Raw genomic sequence first — 20,347 nt, forward strand, 5'->3', positions numbered from 1 at the left:
GATATTCAGGATGAGTCAAACATTTTCAGTAACAGTCTGCACATACTCTGTTCTGAAGCCCCGTCTGAGTGATCTTATTAAGGAGACGTCTTTAAAGTGAAAGCATCATCTGTGAGGATGGGGCGAGGCTCGTCTAAGTCCAACGTCTGGAGCTGATAGATGCAGTGTCCCCCGCTGAGCTCTGCCTCCTCTGGCTTATTAACCATGACACCAGTCTGAACAGGGATCACACAAAGAGCAGCTCCCTGAGCCACCCGTCATCTTTGTGTCTGTGAGTGCCAACCTGCATGTGCTGCCACGCGCTCCGGGATGGAGAGGCTTTCTATGCAGACGTGCCCTCGAGGTTAATATCGACTGTCCGCCCCTGTTGACCCCTCTTTATTTCCTCTCCCACCTCCCCCATCTCCCCCATTCATCATGCCAACCTAAAATGAACCCCCCTTCATGTTATGCCCTCCCACCCCCTCGGTCTGCTCTCTTTTCCTGCTGCAGCTGTCTGTTTCATATTTATGTGTGAGCTGCATCACTGCTCCTCTGGATGAGCTCATGTGCACTTTTACATGCAGTACAAAAGACTTATTCAGTCTCCTTAGAAAGAACCGATATGAAAACTTGGGCTGGACATTTACATTTCCTGTTAGACTTGTAAAGCTGTAAGAATTTAAATATTTTAATGCTCCTTTTTGATCCTAGAGGAGAAGAGCAGTGTGGATTTAAAACAATTTTGCATTAACATCTTATTTATTTGATGAGTTTGACTCCTAAAGTCTCTACTTAAGCCTTCTTAAAAAGTTTTAAATCAGGATTGATCCGCAGCTGATCATTATCAGCAGATTCTCATCAAAACACTTGATTAGTAGTTTAGAATCAATGCTTGTAGTCACTGAACTCCAAACCCAGTCACCTGTGGTAAATACGTGTCTACTGTACTGAAAAGCACTGCGAACAGTGTATTGTAATCACATGGACATAATGAATAAGAACTGTAAATCAAAATAAAGTGAAATATAGCACCTTTGAATATTTACTTGAAGAAATTACGTTATCATTCATTTCCACTAAAAGAAGCCATGGAACAACTCCTCCGAACTTTGGAGTGAGTCTTATTAGTTGAAATATGAATCTAATGTGGAAATTCATTTCTACATTGACAGGATATTAATTAATAAGCAAGAAAAATGAGGCAACAAGGTTGAACTATGATGTGTTCAAGTCTGGCTCTGTAAAATGGGCTGTTTGGCAAAGGTGAAAACAATAATATGGTGATTTGTGTTAATTTTGGCTCCTATCTTTAATGTAGTCCTAGATTTTAGATTTCAAATGCTTTTTAGTTTTAGTCACATTTGAGTTATTTTTACTCTTTAAATTTTTAGTCAGGTTTAGTCGATTAAATTTTGCATATATTCAGGTCCTGATGGTGGTAGTGTCAATGAAAACTCAGAAATTTTAGTCCAATTTTTATCCATTTAAAGTCTTTTGAGTCTTTAGTTTTAGTTAAGACATTTATTATCTTCCAATTAATTTAATTAGCCATATTGTAGAGGTATTGTAATCTATAACATATATATTTATGCCTTATTAATACTTTTATTAAACTAATAGAATTTCTGACAGACCTTGAAGCTCTTGCAACTCATCTCTTACTGATTATATGCACAGTGGAGATATATCATGGACTTTGAACATGCTGCAAACCACAACTAACATTTTAGTCTCATTTTAGTCCCCTGGATTAAAACGAAGCTTACATTTCATCAAAGTTTCAATACTTAAATATCTATTTTTAGCTAGTCTTAGTCTCATCTTCCTCATGGAGAAAGGGGAGTCTGTTAACATTTTAAGTTGTAGTTTTTGTCAGCTAAATTAAAAATTGATCATGATGTGTTCCAATGTTACTTCAAGAAAAGAGAAATTCTAGCTCTGGACAAAAAAAGAGTAAATACTGATATTTGGACCCCACTGGGTTTTTTTTTTCTTTTGATCTCTTCAAGATGCATCTACTCACCAAATTTCATAAATCTAGGCTAAACTGCTTTTTGACAGTACTCTGTAAAAGCACTAAAGGTGGCACTAATTTTGGGGGGCCATTCTTGAAACCTTTACCAACCTCTCATTTTTTTCAGAGCTTTAGATGCGTGCACATTTCCATGCAAATCAATGCTTGTCTACTGCTCTAAATATGGACGAGAGTGGGAGATAAACAAAATGCCTATGATCACAAAAGGGTGATCGGGCCCCAATAATGATAATAAAAGTGATCATAATAATAATTGATTAATTAGGCTGGCAAACTAACACTGTGACCTTTGTGTCAAGCTAACAAACTCTGACACTCCTGATGCCTTGTAATCTCCCTCTCTCCTTGTTCTTGTCCAAATCAACCCCAGCATCAGAGAGGAAAACAGGAGCCCGGTAATGAGACACCATGCTGACACTCCTCAACCTTTTGTGTTTAAATCTTTGCTTTAAATATAATTTTCTAGGAATGGCTTTTTAGATGATTGATTGATAATTCATATGATGCTGTGATTAATTTCATCCGTGTTTCTTTATCTTTGAAATTGCATCAATTTGAGAAAGAAATGAAAATATTTAATTGGAAATAGAATTACTTTAGCTCTACATGTATCAGCAGGATGAATAAAAACATGGAAGAATGCTCTTACATTTTATGTATTTCCGTTAAATGTATTTTCAAATATTTCTTTAAGGATGCTGAAGAGCCTGAATTTGTCCAGAGGCCACCATTCAGTCTAAAGGAGTCTACTCAACAACAACCCTGTCTTTGTAACCCCTTCCTTCCACCTCTGTCTCCCTTCAGAGTCCACCATTCTTTACTAGAAACCGAGGCAGCGGCGATGAAGAATCCACAAATAACTGCCAAAACTCCCTGAGAGCATCACTAATGTCCTCTTCATGCTCAGCAAACTGTGCTCTTCTTTGTGTCTCACATTTTCCACCATATGTCGCTTCATCTCTGTGACTGTGAGCGTGCCCATGAGCCCGTGTATCCTAGTTTGTCCCCTGACTGGGATTAGACCCTCTGTTTGTGAATGGCAGTGAACTCATGCATCAGTTGACTCCAGTGTCAGGCCCAACAGATGCTCAGTTTCCTAAATAGCAACAGTCCAGCCGGGCGTGTGAGCAGAAGGCTGAGTGGCCCGACACTTCTCATATGCACTCTGACCCTCATCAGCTCCCGGGACGCCCCACCTTACTGTTTTAGTGTCTAAATTAGCATTTCCTAGAGGACCCCCTGTGGCTTTATCTAGCCATGATAGCACGGGTTTGAGCCCCTAAATGATCCTTGGCTTAGTGTAATGATTTCCCCACGCTAAGCTGTTATTAGAGCTCCTTCATGAGCCACAGTGGGCAGAGAAGTTTCATTAATAGACAGATAAAAAGCTACGACAATTCACAACGGTCCTCTTTACCTTTGGCCTCTTTTCATCAGGCCTCGTTAGAGTGGATCAGATATTAGCCATTAGTAAAAGCTCACTTATGTCCAGCACTGACTCATCACTGATTGGGAACCACTTCACTGAAGCTGTTTGGTCAGAAACATGAAGAAATTAAAAGCTTTGTTCAGTTAATGTGCTGTGGAGTATTACAAACCACATGAAGTAGACACCAGGATCGTTGGCTGCAGGGAAAATCGCTTCTAACATTCAATTACCAATTAATCTGTTAGGTTCTACTTCTTAATTGGAGCCGATCATTGCCTCTATTGTGACTTTTTTTTTCTTGTCTGTGTCCACACATGCACAACAGCACTGAAAATTCACCCAAATATTTAGAATGAGCTGCATGTCCTAACCAAAAAGCCTTCTTTTCCCAGTGAAGTTGGGATGAACTGATTTCTAAAACAGTAAGGAAACATCCTGGATCACCCCAGGTGAACAGGAGAAGGTTAGAAAGTCAGGGTTCCTCTAGATCACTGGTCATCAACTGGAGCCATATCAGGCCCCCCAAAGGTTCTTGTCCAGCCCCCGAAAGAAAATTAAATTCAGAAAAGGAGGAAAAGAAGATGTTGTGGTTTTAACAGTATCCTTTGGCTTTAAATGTCTGCCGCTGTTAAAACCATCCCACAAACAATTAACATTAATTTAGTTTTAGAATAACTTGACATTTGATCTGTTTTTACTGAAATTTATTTTCATAATTATTAGATGTTTAAAAAAGGGTTAAGGTCAGCAGAAGTGCTGCAAAATGACCAGATAAAGTGTTGAAAAGGGGTTAAAGGGTAGCAAAAATGGGTGATAAGTGGCAAAATGGGTTGTGATGCGACAAGAAGGGACAGAAATTCGCAGAAAAAGTTGTGAAAGAGGATAAATGTGGCAAAAAATGGTAAAAAGGGCAAAAGGTATCGAAAATAGTTTTCTAATGACAAAAAATAGTGCAAAAAAAGCAATGAAAGGGGTTAGAAAGTAGCAAAAATAAAAGAAAATTGGCAAAAATGGCTAAAAGATAGCACAAAAGGGATAAAACATGCAGGAAAAGTGGTTTAAAGGGTTTAGGAATTGAAAAAATTGGGATAAATAGGCAAGAAGTGTGAAAAATGGATTAAAAGTGGCAAAAACTGGTTTTAAGTTGCAAAAATTGTTGAAAAATGTAATGAAAAGTGGCAAAAATAAAAAAAATGGGCAAAAATGGATAAAAGAGTGGCACAAAGGAGATAAAAAATGCAGGTAAAGTGGTTCAAAAGCGGTTAAAATCTTTCAAAAAATTGTGTTAAAGAGGCAAAAGGTGCAAAAAGTATCAAAAAGGGGTTAAAGGTGTCACAAATGAATTAATACTGGTGCTGAATCACAATTGTGGAGGGGCCATTTTCTGGGATTTTCAGTGTCCAGCCAATTCTGTTGTCAGGCCTGTCACCTTGTACCCTGCTGCATTATAGATAATAGGGAAGGATCCCACTGGTAACTCCTAAAAATGTCCTGCATTTTGAAAGAAAATACAAATACTACTACAATAATACTTCAATCAGAACAAAATATTTATTTAATTTTTGTTCATGTGAAAGTCCGGCCCCCAGAGTTTCTGTCGAGACTAATCTGGCCCTTGTGCAAATGCACTTGCCGACCCCTGCTGTAGATCCTTGAAGAATACCTCACAAAGTGGCCATTTATTTTAATTCAGGGTTTTTTAATGTCTGTGAAGAAATTCAGGACCTTTCCCAGAGATATGGAGCTTCTATCAGACCTTGATAGGTGATGATTGCTGATGGACTCAGAGATCGATGCCCCATGAAACTTTCTCGATTTATTTTTTTCTGTGAGCATGAGCTATATTCTGATGCACACCAGAAACTTAATTTTTCAGTCCATGTCCTCTTAGGCCAGTGCTTTATAATCAACAGCTTTGGGATCATTTAACAGCTAGAAAGTTGGCTGCACTGGTTCTCTTCTACCTCTCTGATTTCCTTGACTCCAGTCACCAAAGGCTGCTGTTTTCAGCAGAGGAGCTCTGATAGAAACAATCCACTGAAGCAGGCTGCTCTCCATTACTCATGCTTCCATACTATTTAGTACGTCAGCGGATGAGTTAGCCCATCCTGATTTATGCATGTCAAATACAGTGTGCCAAGATTACGAGTTTGACTTCACAGTATTCAAGAGAGTGTTAGAGAGTGTTTTTTTTTTCCTATTTTTTTGAGCCACAGTCTTTTGCACAACCAATTATCCATCATAGCCACTGGGAACTTGCATAGGATTTCTCAAAAGCAACCTTTTTCAAACTTAATTTTTTTTTGCTATAATGCTGGTTCTTGCATTCTAGTGCATTTCAATGATAAAGCTGCCTCTCTTGGGTCAAGGTTGATTTTGTTGTTGAACATGAAAAAGAACCAAACTTTGCTCGTAAAAGATTCAACATTATAGACTGCAACTGATATATTAGCAAAAGGCTCTGTGTTAAAGGTGAGACCAATTCATTTGATCTAAATCAGTGGTTCTCAACCTTTTTCCCTTAAGGGCCCCCTCTACTTGCATCAAAGAAAGCTAAGCCTCCATTGGACCCACTCAGAAAAAGTACACATCATTTGCAATTGTTTTCATTGACAAATCCCAACATAACAGGCCTATGTGGACTTGTTCTTGACTAAAGATCTATGTCCAAACTATCCATTATTACGAAAGTTTATTAGGGCCACTCTAGGGAAAAGGAAATGCTAATTTCAAAGGAAAAAACAAAAAAATTGTCAAGTTTAAAATGTTAATTTATGAGAAAAATAATATGTTTTTTTTTTCTTAAAGATTTGGCCTAATTTGATTCTATCAGTCTTCAAAGTAACAAAAACTGTATCTTTTAGGAACACATGGTGTTAAAAAGGAAGCATCAAAATTTTCATTGACTAAAAGAATCAAATTAAGTAAACTTGTTTCAGCTGTGCTTTACCATCAGGCTTTCCTTCATTACTTCAGTAATTCTCCTGACTGATTGCTGCTATATTTACTAAATAAAACAGTTCTGCTCCAGAGATCTGTGGTCTGGATTCTCTCCAGTCCTAGGTTATGTCACCACAAAATAATGCTAAGATTTTCTGCAGCCTTTCCTTTGTATGTGCATCTGTGTCTGACACGTGTGCACGGAGGCATGTGTGACATGTCTGCTGTGAGTTTTTATGTATGTGCTGCTGGTGGCAGTGAGATGAAGTGGATCTCATTCCTGAGCTGAATATGAGGAGTGGCAGCTGCTGCAGCCTCCGTGGGGAAGTTTTGGTTCAACATGACACTGCGTCTCTGTGGCTTTAGAGTCCTGCTCTCTGATTCGTCTCTCATTTCAGCATCTGTTCCCAAAGTTTCCAGAGGAATTTTCCAGAGAATGTTTTCAGAGAAAATGACATAACAAAGCCTGTCCATTTGTTTAGAAAATATTATGTAATTTATCTTTTACATAGCCCCAAAATTCAATCACATTTCCGTGTCTTTGCTCTAATCCTGGTGCTATAACAGGCTTGATCTCTCTTCATCACAGGCCGAGGCCATGGGGGGATCCAAGAGTAAACCCAAGGATGTAGGCCAGCGAACCCGCAGCCTGGATGGAAACCTCAGCTCGGGGGGAGGAGCCGGCGGCCACCACCTCAACTCCACTCAGCAGTCTCTAACCCCCAACCGCAGCCCGACTGTGGACGCAGGCCTCAGTGGGAATCAGTCCATGACCAATAATGCCGAGTTAGCCCTGTTTGGAGGCGTGGACAACAACAGCGTCACCTCTCCCAACAGAATCACACTGGCAGGTGGGAAATTAAACACTAAGACCTGTGCCTCCAGAGGTACCTGTTGTTTGGACTCTACGCCCTCATTATGTCTTTGTTATAGGAAGATAAACTAAAGAAAAAAACACCAAAAATCAGGATAGTCAGTCTAATAACGTTGGTGATTTGTCAACAAAAATGTGGAGCAAATGCACTTTTGCTCTGGTTGCTCATATCTTCTAATTTCCATATTTTTAACATTTCATGAGCCAAAATCTTTGGTTTTTTAGTTTTCATCCACAAAATAAACAGTTTAAGCATTTAAATATATCACTTTTGATTTTTGTAAGAAGCGTTTGGCACTTTTCACCACTTTCTGTTATTTTTGGACAATGTGATTAATCAGTTCAACTTAAAAAATTAATGGAAAATTAATTGATAATATGAGATAAGTCATTTTTGTTTCCCTCTAGATAATAACTAAAGTTTCTGTCCTTACAGGAGGCGTAACAACTTTTGTGGCGTTGTACGACTATGAGTCCAGAACGGCCTCAGATCTGTCATTCAGGAAGGGCGAACGCCTCCAGATAGTCAACAACACGTAAGGAAAAACATCAGTCACTTTTAATCACATTCATACGTGGAAATTTAGTTTCAGGAACACTGTCTCTGCTTTTTCAAGAAGTAGTTCAGGTCTTTATTAGCTGGTTTCTTCCCAGGGTTAAAGCTGCAGTCACATATTGGTTGTAAATTTAAAGAGGAAAAAAGGAGTTTGTCCAAAAAGGTGTTGGCAGAAAGTTGAAGTTATTATATCCCCTTTTCATTTGAAATATACGGTAAATCCAGAGTCAAAATACAGCACTACAAATTACAATATTTAAGAGTTTTGAAGTTTTCATAAGCAATAAAAACTGTCCTATTAATTTATTTCTTTATTTTAAATTTTTTCTGTGTATTACAAACACATTCTCAATGCCTGGTTCTGGCTATTCCAACACTGGTTTGCACCATTTATGCACAAGTTTTAACCTTGATTGAGTTTACACTCTACTTACATTTTAGGTATTGAACCAGCCTAGATAGTTCCAACATTGGCTTAAAGGGGACATCTAATGCAAAAATCACTTTTTCAGGCTTTTCTAACAATAAAATGTGACCCCTCATGATGTCACATGGGGAGTAAGCACCCGCCCCCAGGTTTGGTTGGCCCTCCCCCACTTGGAGGAAAATTCTGCCCTCCTCTCCTGATCTTCCTCTCAGCTACCAGCTGAGATGCTGGACAGCTCAGTGGGTTACCCTGCTGACTACAGTCTGGTAGATTGATGATTTGAATCCGTCAGGTCCTAAACTTTGGACAAAAGAGTCTGTAACATCCAGGGTGCCACATCCATTTCCGGAGAGGGGTGTGGTCAGGGGCAAAGCCAGACAGCCCATAACATTTAAAGCCACAGACATGTTCTGAGCAGGGCTGAAACAGAGGGGTTTTTAGATGTGCAAAAATCCTATACTGGAGGTTTTTTTTAGCAACAAACTTTACAGGCATGTTTTGGGGACCTCTGAGAACAATATAAACTTGTCTTAAAATGGTGAAATATGTCCTCTTTAAGTCATACCTTAAATCTTAACTTCCAAAGAATTACAACACCTGATTGAATTCGCTTTTCTATCTGTGAAATGAGTAATACTTATGAGTTGGAAGGTGAGGAAACCAAATTGTTTTGATATAGATGATTGATTTATAGATTATTTGTAATTGGTATCTGTGGAGCAAGCAGCATTATTTTGTCAGCTGTGAAAAAGGCCTTGATTGCAAGTACATAAGTATCTGGCTGAGGTATGAGGTATAAATATGAATTTCAAGGCATGAGACTGCAGGGCAGTGTGCAAACACAGAAGGCCCACAAGACGAAGAGGTGACAAGGGTCCAAATCAAAATAAGTCCAAACTAAAATAAACCTTAAGAACAATCACACACAGGATTCTAAGTATAAGAAGTAAACTTCTAAAGTGCTGTTCCAGATTATACTTAAAAGGATGATTTAGCACCAGTAGTGGATTTTAGATATATGCTGCAAACTAGGGCTGTCAAAAGATTTACATTTTAAATTGTTATTAATCTCAAATTTTCTGTAGTTATTGTGATTATTTGCATCCTTTTTATCTCATTTGAACCTCCTGTATTTTCACTTGTGTCATTTTGGATTTTCCTTCTGTCTTAAACTAAAAGTTATTAACTTCCTGTATGGAAACAGACCTGCTTTTATAGGCAGATTGAAGATTATTACATGAACTCATCTGCAGAAAAAAATAACTTGCTATGGATTGAAAAGGAAAAAAGAAAACTGTAAAGAGTAATCATTTTCTATCACAAGGTGCTGATGATTTAGGCTTGTGCACTGAGCTGTCTGTGAGTCTTTTAGAGTGAAACAAGGCTTTAAGGAGCAGAGGTGGACTTATTTGACATCACTGTGGCTGTAGGGAGATGTTGCAGTGCTTTAACCAAAGTGTACTTAAAGGGGCAATTAATCGTGCAATTAATCACAATTTTGAAAAACGTAGTGCACTGATTTTGGCCTTAATTGGTTGCGATTAATGCAATTATTCTTGACAGCCTTATACAAACACATGAAGTGGATGTTATTAAATGGTAATTGGACTTCGGCTTTTCTAGTCGTCTGACTACTCAAAGCGCTTTTACACCGCATTGCACTTACCTATTCATATCCTTTCACGCCATTCACTCCACATTTGCACACTGATGGCAGGGATTGCTGCCGTCAGGGGAATATTAGCATTTGCTATTCTGATTCCACCTATACCTATTTACACCACAGACAAAGCAGTGGGAGCAAATTGGGGTTAAGGACATACTGGCATGTGACTGCAGGAACTGGGGATTGAACCCACTCATGGGACAACCATCTCTACCTACTGAGCCTAAGTCACCACTCATTCAAACAGCACTGTTCTCATAACCAACATGCATCACACTGTCGTAAGGATGCATTCCACATTACTCAGTTCTCCCTCAACACTGGCAGTATCCACCGTTTTTGAGCTGTTACATCTAGCCAGTTAGTGGAGCAGAAAGGGATGATGGGTACGCAATGACCGATGGTAGCTGCAACCAAACATTAACACAACTTTAGTCAGAATCTGCCTTATTTCAGTGAGTTTCAGTTAGTACAGAACTTGTGCATATCTGGTCTATCAGGACACAGAAGCTTAACCCTTTCAAAGTCACAGATCTATTTCTTAAATTTGTCCTTTATTTCATACCGTATATTCCGTGAATAACTGCAGATTGTCTGAGTTTTCCCTCGGTGTCTCACTGCTTTCCTCCCTGAATTGCACGTCACTTGTCATCTCTCTGAAACCTCCCGTAACCATAGAAACGGGCTTTCCTCAGCAGAGCTTCAGTTTGACACATTTCTGCACATTTTTTTGCTTCATTCACAAAAGACTGATCACATCTCGCTGAAGACGCAGCTTCGCTCAGAGCTAACTCCTGAGAAGTCGACACAGTTTTGGAGACCTAGTTACTAAGTACAGACCTAACCTGTTTAAACTGAGGAAGGGGTCATGCTTGTTTTTAGAAAAAAAAAGGGGGGCGGGGCTGCCTTTATGAATCAATAGAGGTGCAGTGAACCATATACTGTAGTGCTGCACCCCCAGTGCTGCCTGCTCACTAACAAACTGCTGACCTAGAAGGCAGGAGCTGAGGACAATAGTGGATTATCATGCATCTGGCCCCCTAAGCTAAAGACCTGCAACATTATTGGGTCAAGTACACTGAGAATCCATTAACCAGCTCCAAGATTATTACCGGTATTCAGAGTCAAATGAGGTGTTAGCGTGGCTCGTCTTAGCTCTCTGATAGGTCCAGCTAACAAAATAGACATGCACATTGACATTATGAGCTATTTTTGCAATTGTATTTCAGATTTTCTTATTTTTTCTGATTATTTCACCCATTTTTCCCCAGGGTTATTCAGTGGTATGAATATTTCAGAATCCTAGCTTCTGTATATTCACTCTATTTGTCATATTTGAGTCTGTTCTAAGTCTCTGCTGTTCTTCTGTTACTCATAACTGTATTTCTTTAACCCCTCTCTCTCTCTTTCATCTCTCTTTTCCATTTCCCCCTCACAAACCATCACGTTTTTTTACAGGAGGAAGGTGAACTGCAGGTTTGTGAAGCTCTTCTGGACTAGTATTTAACTGTTCTGTGTGTCTACCTGTGTGTTTTTATCACCTGGAGCATATTCAGTACTTATGCACTGTTATTCCACCTCACTAGAACAGCACAAAGCACAGAACTCTGCCCGTCACGGCCCTTAAACACTGAGAAAAGTAGTGAGGGGAAAGTGGTGTGAAGCCTTGCAGCGCTACGATCGATTCAGGCCAACTGGAGACGATTAATGTAAACAAACTATACTTGAACTTCTCTGAGAGTGTCTAGTGCAGCAACGCTACAGTTATTCTCTCCCTGGAAGAGTAGCAGACAAGCACCATCTCTCCCACACAGGTGTACTACAAAGCGAGTTTGATATACCTGGGCTTTCTTTGAAATAAAACCTCAATTCCAAAAAAGTTGGGATGTTGTGGAAAATATGCATTAAAACAGGATACAGTGATCAGTAAATCCTTTTCAACTCATATTCAGTTGAATACAGCGCACAAGTAAGATATTTCATGTTCAAACTGATGAGCTTTAATGTTTTCTGGAAATATACACAAATTTTGACTTTGATGCCTCCAAAATGTTCCAGAAAAATCGGGACAGGAGCATGTTTTGTTTTTCGATTAAAGTCTCCCAAATTTCAAAGCTAATTCCCCTTTAAATTTCTTATCAAACTCTCCAAAAAATTTCCAAATGCATTCCCCAGGACTACGTGAAAATAATGGAAAGTAACCAAAAAATTCCAACCATATTCCCTAAAATTTACAAATAAATTTTCCTGGAAAAAAAATACCTGAAATACTTACAAAACTCAAAGGAAATACTCCTTAAAAATTCAAATCAAAGTCCCCAAAAAAATGAAAATTCATTTCCCAAATTCCGCAATATTTTCCAGAGAAATTCCCCAAATTCCAGTGAAATGTCAAAAGAATTTAAAAATAAAAATTCCTTAAATTTCCATGACAAGCATATTACTTAACCTTCAATGGTCATTCTGCACAGTTATCTCTAATAGCAATTCTTTTTTGTAGGAAAGCCTGGATGTAACTTCCTCATGTGCACGAGGGTCTTAAGAGGTTAACGGTGCCTCCACAGACCTGCAAGTTACCCATGCCATGGGCACTAATACACCCCCAAACCATCAAAGATGCTGGCTTTAGAACTTTGTGTTGATAACAATCTGGATGGTCATTTTCCTCTGTAGCCCAGAGATTCGACTGCCATTATCTCCAAAACAATTTGAAATGCGGGTTTCTCAGACCACAGCACACTTACTACTTCAGGTCAGTCCATCTCAGATGAGCCCAGGCCAGTGCTGGACTGGGAAGCATTTTGGCCCTGGCATTTTTGCTCTTTAAGCCTTGTCATTCACGACATAACCCAACAGGGTTTTAGACACTTTAATTCATCTACCAAATGTGTCAAACCGTGCAGATTGACTATGAAATTAACCTTGAAATCATCCCCCCAAACTACTACCAAGTCGAGAAGTAAACATCATAAACAAATTTCTTAATCTGAGCTCTGCAACCTGGTTAACAAATGTAAAAACCTTTAATAATGCTCACAGACTGACAACACACTGGACTGAGGCATACAGTGTTACACAAAGCCTGTGCATAACTGGAACGGGCTGCACAGCTGATTTAATGAAAACAATACACTCCCAACACTGTAAACAACCAAGCCTTTTAGGAGTGCTCTTTTTGTACCCAGTTATGGTACTAGCACCTGTTTCCAATTAACCTACTTACCTGCGAAATGTTCTAGGTGTTTTTTTGGAGAATTTCAAATCTTTCCCAGTCTTTTCTTATCACTGTCCCAACTTTTTTGAAGCATGTTACAGGCATCAAACCAGAAAGGGTGTATTTTGAGAAAAAAGGTATCAGTTTGAACATTTATTTTCTTGTCTTTATGTTGCATTCAGCTGAAAAAATGATTTGCACACAACTGTACTGTCTTAGTCACATTCAACACAGTGTCCCAACTTTTTCGGAATTGGGGTTCGTAAGCAATGTACAGCATCATGAGGGTGCCTGTTACCTTTTTCTAACATCAGTGGCCTCTCCTTTAGGTTTTCATGTCCATTAAAGAGCAGTTTGATTGGTCACGTGACTAGTATTTTGTAAAATTGACCAATGACATGCCGCCTTTATCTGAGTTAGGTTGTTATGATCGCAAATAGCATTGCTGCTCCTACAATTAAGGTCAGGAGATCGCTGAAGAAGACTCCTTCCTTTTTCTTATACTTTATAGGGCAGTCAGGATTTGCACATTAAGGTCTGACATTATCTTTTTTATTTTTCAGAATATAAATGGGCTCTACTCTAGATTGTAAAGGACCAGGAACTTGAGCATTTATCTTGCAAACATAATGACACTGAAACAGGAAACACCACCAGAATTAAGGAGAAATTCCCATCCCTTCCCAGAGGCATTTATCGCCTATTGCTGACATACTTTGCTCTCCTATTAATCTTGCTTTGTAGTACAACCTCATTGTAGTCATGTACACACAAATGCATGTTGGTTTAAAGTGAAATCCCCACATAGTCATTTCTGTAACAGTAGAGTACCTGGGCTGTTATTTATCAGGTTTCTCCAGTAGCTAATGGCATAAATAATGCAGGAGTAAATAAAGGAGTTTTAGAAGTGCTAAAAGTTCAGCATGAATGTATTTACACCCTGAGACACTTGATAAACAGCAGCCCTTGAAGTCACAGACACGGCATTATTTGTGTTTTGGATGTGCGAGGATCTTCGCTGAAGCTGTCTGTTATCGTTTCATCTTTGCAGGGAAGGGGACTGGTGGCTGGCGCGCTCCCTGACCACCGGAGAGAGCGGTTACATCCCCAGCAATTATGTGGCTCCATCCGACTCCATCCAGGCAGAAGAGTAAGGGTTTTTTTTCTTCCCGTCTCTTGTATCTCTCTATGGTGAAGTGCATGAGAGAATTAACACTGTAAATGTCTCTGCTTTATCTCTCAATGTAACTTTAAGATGAGCATTCAAGGGAATAGTTTGGTGCTTTCTTGCTGAGAGTTTGAAGTGAAGATCAGTAACATACGTTGTAAATAAAAAGCTACTATAGGCAGTGAAAACAAGACTCATCAATAACTAGCTTTGGAGTGCCGCTGTGAAATGTACTATCTTTTATTGTGTGTTATGTTCAAATCATATCAAAGTTTATTACAGACTCACGGTCCAGAGACAAAACAATGTAGTACATAAAAACAGCACAGAATTGTAATTTAGTCTCTGTTTTACTGAATGCATGAATTCTCCCTCTAAGAATCTATAAAGATTATCTTATCTTATTCCATCTTTCCAAACCATTAAACTGTCTACCTATAACAAATCTAAAGCTCAGTGATAAATACTCTTTAATATTTTAATTCATCATATATAAAAACTGAAGATTAGATTTGATCATTTGTGGTTATTCGGGAGTTCTTTGTTGGATTGTGTCTTATCAAAGATCCACTGTATGGACAAAAATCCACCCAGCCATAGCACTTTTAATATAGAGTTTCTTCCCCTTTTGCGGCTATAACAGCTTCCAATCTTCTTGGACGGCTTTCCATAAGATTTTGTTGTGTTTCTGTGGAAATTTGTGCCCATGCATTCTGTAGAGCATTTATGAGATCAGGCACTGATGTTGAACAAAAAGGCTTGGCTTGCAATCTCCATTCCAGCTCATCCTGAAGGTGCGCCATTGGGATGAGGTCAGGGCTCTGTGCAGGCCAGTCAAGGTCCTCCACAGTAAACCATGTCTTTATTGTCCTTCTTTGTGCACTGGGGCACAGTCATGTTGGAACAGAAAAGGGCCTTCATCAAACTGTTGACAAAGTTGGAAGCATAGCATTGTCCAAGACGTCTTGGTATGCTGAAGCATTAAGATTGTCCTTCACTGGAGATAAGGGGCCTAGCCCTAACCTTGAAAAACAGCCCCATACCATTATCCCTCCTCCACCAAACTTCAGTCTGGTAACGTTCTCCCAGCATCCGGCAAACCAAGACTCATCCATCTGACTGCCAAAGAAAGAAGCATGATTTGTCTTTCCACAGAATACGTTTCACTGCTGTATAGTCCTGTGTCAGTGTGCTTCACACCCCTTAATTCGATGCTTATTGGACTTGATGTGAAGTTTGCATGCAGGTCCTCGGCCATGGATACCCATTTTTTAAGCTCCTGCTGCACAGTTTTTGTCCTTACATTAATGCCAGTGGCCTATGTTGTTTTGTCTCTGGACCTTAAGTCTGCAATAGCAACCCAGCTTCCTAAATGAGTTGCTGTTGCTCCTAAACTCTTCCACTTTCTAATAACATCACGGACATTTGACTTTGGAATATCCAGCGGGGATGAAATTTCATGAACTGTCTTATTGCAAAGGTGGCATCCATCACAGTATCACACTTGAAGTCACTGAACTCTTAAAAACAATCCATTTTGTATCACAAATGTTTGCAAATGGAGACAGCATGACTTGGTGTTTGATTTTGTGGCAGTGGGACTGATTGAAACTACTGAATTCTATTATAACAGGTGTGGCCAAATACTTTTGTCCATATAGTGTATCTACTTTCAAGGGTTTTAACTTACTGATCAATATGAGCAACCTTAAAGATTATTGATTAACCTTTTTGTTATCACAGAGTCTGAACATTAAAATTTCTTGCACCTACTGAAGCTCCTTCAAATCCTGTTATAGGCTAGTTTTTGGTGGACAGTACCACATCAGCTGTTTATCTGGGTAACTAATTAATGCTATGTTAGGCTAACTGACTTTTTGCTGTAATTTCATATTAATTGAAAAGACATAAGAACAGTATAGGTATTCAAATCACTGTCTAAGTAGCAAATCAAAGTGTTTTAAAATATTCCTTTAAATGTTTGTCCAATTCTTTGTGTCTCTGCTATCTTAACAAACATGCTAACCTGCTTGCTTGTATACAAAAGCCTCATAACTAACCCTCTTTAACACTCCATTTCTCACTTTTTGCTTCCTGCCCCTCCAGTCATGTCAGACTGACTCTGGAGTCCAGGTAAGCAGCTGTTAGCATGACTGCATCTGGAATGCAAAGACGATAAAAAGAGTTTCACTGCACTTTCGATCTGAAACCCTCTCTTCCACTCATACACATCTTCTTCCCCTCACCAACCTGTTCCCTTGTGTTCTGTTTCTCTACCTCACCAGGTGGTACTTTGGTAAAATCACTCGCCGTGACTCTGAGAGACTGCTGCTCAGTTTGGAGAACAGGAGAGGGACTTTCCTGGTGCGAGAGAGTGAGACCACCAAAGGTAAATGTGTAACAGAAACACTCACTATTTAACCTGTCTCTTAACTGGGGATGTCTAGGAAGTAGGCCACAGAGTTCAGAGTCTGTACCTAAATTGGTTCTTAAAAAGATGCCCTCTAAATGTAGAGAATCCAGTGTGTAACATGCAACAGATACTGAGTGGTATGATGTTATCATTATGTAGGGATGTAATGACAAACTCAACACAATACAAAAGAAATCACAATATTGGGTTCATAGTAAAATTATAGGGGTAATTTCCATCCTTTTGCAATTCAGTCAGACAACAGAATGACGCTGAATAAGTCGAAAGCAGAGTATAGGAGGAGCTGGGGTGGAGGAGGGTTTGCTAAAGGGGCTTACAGCAAAGTTTTAAGCTTAAATTTGAGGTATTGAGATTGTAGTCAGGCTTTTGTCAGGTCTGTCTTTAGCAGCATTTACATGTTTATGTTGTAATGTTCTTTTGAATGAAGTCTGGTTTAATCCTTTTGGATGTGTTCGATGTGAGAGTTGAGTCTGCATCCTCAGCACAAAGTCGGACACATTGCCGGTGCTTGTTGGCCTCCACCAGGGCTGTCCCTTGTCCTCGATTCTGTTTGTGGTTTTCATGGACAGGATCCCAAGGTGCAGTCAGGGTGGAGGAGGGTTCCTGGTCCAGGGAGCTTGGAATGTCTGCTCTATGCAGATGATGTGGTCTGTCGGCTTCCTCGACTGTCAGAGGCCATGGTCCTCTGCCGGAAAACAATGGATTGCTCCTTCCTGGTGGGAAGTGAGTGTTCACCCCAAGTGAGAGTTCAAGTATCTCAGGGTCTTGTTCATGAGTGAGGGTAGAATTGACCGTGAGAATGATAGGCAGCATCAGCAGTAATGCAGGTGTTGTATCAGACCATTGGGGTGAAGAGGGACCTGAGCTGTAAGGCAAAGCCTTCGATTAACTGGTGATCCATGTTCCAACGCTCACCTATGGTCATGAACTCTTAGGTCGTTTTCACAACTGATAGCCGGGTGGACTCGGTTCGGTTTGGGGCTCAAATCGCAACTTTTGGAACAATTGCATTTCATCGTGGCATGGTTTGCTTTAGCATTGCACTTAGTCAAACGAACCAAATTGTCCGGATAATATCAAGCTGTTATACATTTCTGGCACTGTCATTCCAAACAAAGAGTGGTGATAAAAAAAGGGTGACATGGAAGAAGATGAAACTGGAAATCCCTCTCCTTCCGCCAGTCTTTTTCTTCCACATACAATGAAACAATGCAGAATTTATGCTGTCCTGGAGTTTCAGCATCTGCTTTGGGACATAATGAGAAGCCAGCAAGGCAGCAAGTTGTCTAGCATGTTGTTCTTCACATACGACAAATGAATAAGCACCGAAGAATAAGGTGAGCAAACATGTGAGCAAGAGACTACGACATGTGTTTATGGTTATAAAGATGCCAAGCGAGATACTGACACGTGTATTAAAACGAACTGGAATATCCAGGAAGGCGCATCACACAGCTCTGGTGTGAATATGACCCTAGTAATGACTGAAAGAGTGAGATCGCAAGTTCAAGTGGGGGAAATGAGATTGGTCTGGAGGGTGTCTGGGCTCAGCTGAAGAGAAAGGGTGAGGAGCTTGGACATTCAGAAGGGTCTTGAAGTAGAGTCACCGCTCCTTCATATCAAAAGGAGTCAGTTGAGGTGGTTTGGGCATCTGATCAGAATGCCTCCCGATTGCCTCCCTGTGGAGGTCCTCCTGGCACGTCCAACTGGTAGGAGATCCTGGGGCAGACCTAGAAGTATCTGGAGCAGTGTAGCCAACTTAGCGACTTTGTCGCTATATTAAGTGAGTTTTCAGACCCCTCTAGCGACTCCTTTTCAAAAAAGCGACTAGCGACTTTTTCTGGCGTTACTGGAGACTTGGCTCAGACCTCCATATGCAAACTGCAGATTAACCGCGGTGTAAGGGTGCTTTGATAGTTTTTTCTGTTGCCTCTTTTTGGTCCATTTAGATTGTTAATGAAGACTGTATACAGAAAAATAAATTGATTTGTTGTAGGCTCTTAAGTGGACCATAAGATTTAAAACTAAACCAAACGTAAGAAAACTTAACTTCTAAGAAAAATAGAATAATAAATAAATAATAAACCAAAAGTAAAATTTCAAGTAACTCTGCCAGAGTATCTCTTGAGTCATTTTGCCTGTCCCAAGCCCAGATAAAGGAGGGTTGGAATTGTGACGTTATGAAAGCAAAAATCGACAGAACCAAGTTCATTTGTAGTTCTAGACATATTAAGGGTCTTTTACTCACTTTTTGTCTCTCTCATGACGTTTTTCCTTTCTCCTACAGCATCCATTACAATTAAATTCATATGAAAAATATGCAGATTAGGTGATGACATCATGTAGTGACTTCTGGCAACTTTAAGGACAGCCAATAGCTACTTTTCCTCCTGAGGAGTATGCAACACTGCTCTGGAGGGGTTATATATCCTATTTGAACTGGGAGTGTCTTGGGATCCCTCAGGAGGAACGGGGAGAGAGTTGTCTGAGTTGACTTGCTTAGTCTGCTGCCACAGGCTGGTGAAAGGGGCGGGGCATCAGTCTGAGATGAGCTTTCATTTGAAGTTTTACAGTTTTAGTTGCCTCTTGATGCTTTGATAAGTACCAGGTTGATTTTTTTTTATCAGAACACAAACATTTCACTCTTATAGCAAAGACTTTGGATTGTTGCCTGGTCCTGTTAAGCAGTAAACCATGCTATGAGGGTTTCTAATGACTTTTAGCATCCTTGAACAACAGCCCAGAAGTTTGTGAAGCTAGAAAACAGATGAGAGTTAGTAATTTTACCATATTCAGAGATAAAGTTTGTGAAAGTAAACTTTAAGGGCCCAGGGATGTAGTCCTAATTATTCAGACGGAGCTTCTGATCAATCTTACAGTGAAATTCAGTGAAACATACTGGCTGGAACTTTGTATTTCTACTATTGATTATCAGGGATGTTTTTCAATATGTGCTTATGATTTTGGGAAAATTTTCTGTGTTGATTTTTTAATGAAATTTAAAATTTAATATCTCTGCATGAAGCTCAGCTTGAATTCTACACGTATGACGTCTTACTGAACGTATACAGAGAGGAAGAAAGTCATTTTTTTTTACCCAGCAGTCAGACATGACACCCTGCTGTTCACTGAGCACCCCGCCGTGTCGTGCCAGCTGTGGTGCATCGTGGGTACAGAGGAGAGACGAATCGGGCAGATGGGAAAAGGTTTGTGGCTCCTGTGGGACGGTGGAGATAGTTGTGATAGTCAGCTGCTCTGAGACTCCTGCAGTATCACAGCAGTCTCCACGGGTTCAGCTATCTGCGTTTGTGGATGTGTTTGTGATTTGTTCAGCCCAGGACTCGGCCTGTTCCCTGTGATCGGATGTGTTTGCAGCTCTGACTGGAATAAGAAAGAGGGACAAGGTGGAGAGGGAGGAAAGGAGGGGCTGAAAGTGAGTAGATGAGTGAGCAGGAGAGGAGGAGAGGTACCGGGTGGGTGAGCCCGACAGAATTAGGTCAGTGTTGAGCTGAGACTGTAACGCCATGGGCCGTATCAGTTCAAACATTTGGAGAAGGGGGGAGGCATCGCCTTGGGCCGCTCTGTGATTCACTCTGCTTTTTCTCCTGTTCCACACTGCCCT

The 20,347-nt window shown here is 40.0% G+C and overlaps 1 protein-coding gene across 2 annotated transcripts in view; it reads left to right on the forward strand.

The window, feature by feature from the left end:
* The window catches only part of src (v-src avian sarcoma (Schmidt-Ruppin A-2) viral oncogene homolog), a 69,818-nt gene that overhangs the window by 36,224 nt on the left and 13,247 nt on the right, over positions 1-20,347 (forward strand). The window contains exons 2-6 of one of the 2 annotated variants that reach the window (XM_041799023.1): positions 6,976-7,237; positions 7,697-7,796; positions 11,368-11,385; positions 14,175-14,273; positions 16,577-16,680. In XM_041799023.1, the coding sequence (XP_041654957.1) occupies positions 6,985-7,237; positions 7,697-7,796; positions 11,368-11,385; positions 14,175-14,273; positions 16,577-16,680 (574 nt within the window). In that variant the 5' untranslated portion in view covers positions 6,976-6,984. The remainder of the gene's footprint in view (positions 1-6,975; positions 7,238-7,696; positions 7,797-11,367; positions 11,386-14,174; positions 14,274-16,576; positions 16,681-20,347) is intronic. The other variant, XM_041799024.1, reaches the window with a different exon arrangement.

Source organism: Cheilinus undulatus, linkage group 11 (assembly GCF_018320785.1).
Source record: "Cheilinus undulatus linkage group 11, ASM1832078v1, whole genome shotgun sequence".
NCBI classification, from domain to species: Eukaryota; Metazoa; Chordata; class Actinopteri; order Labriformes; family Labridae; genus Cheilinus; species Cheilinus undulatus.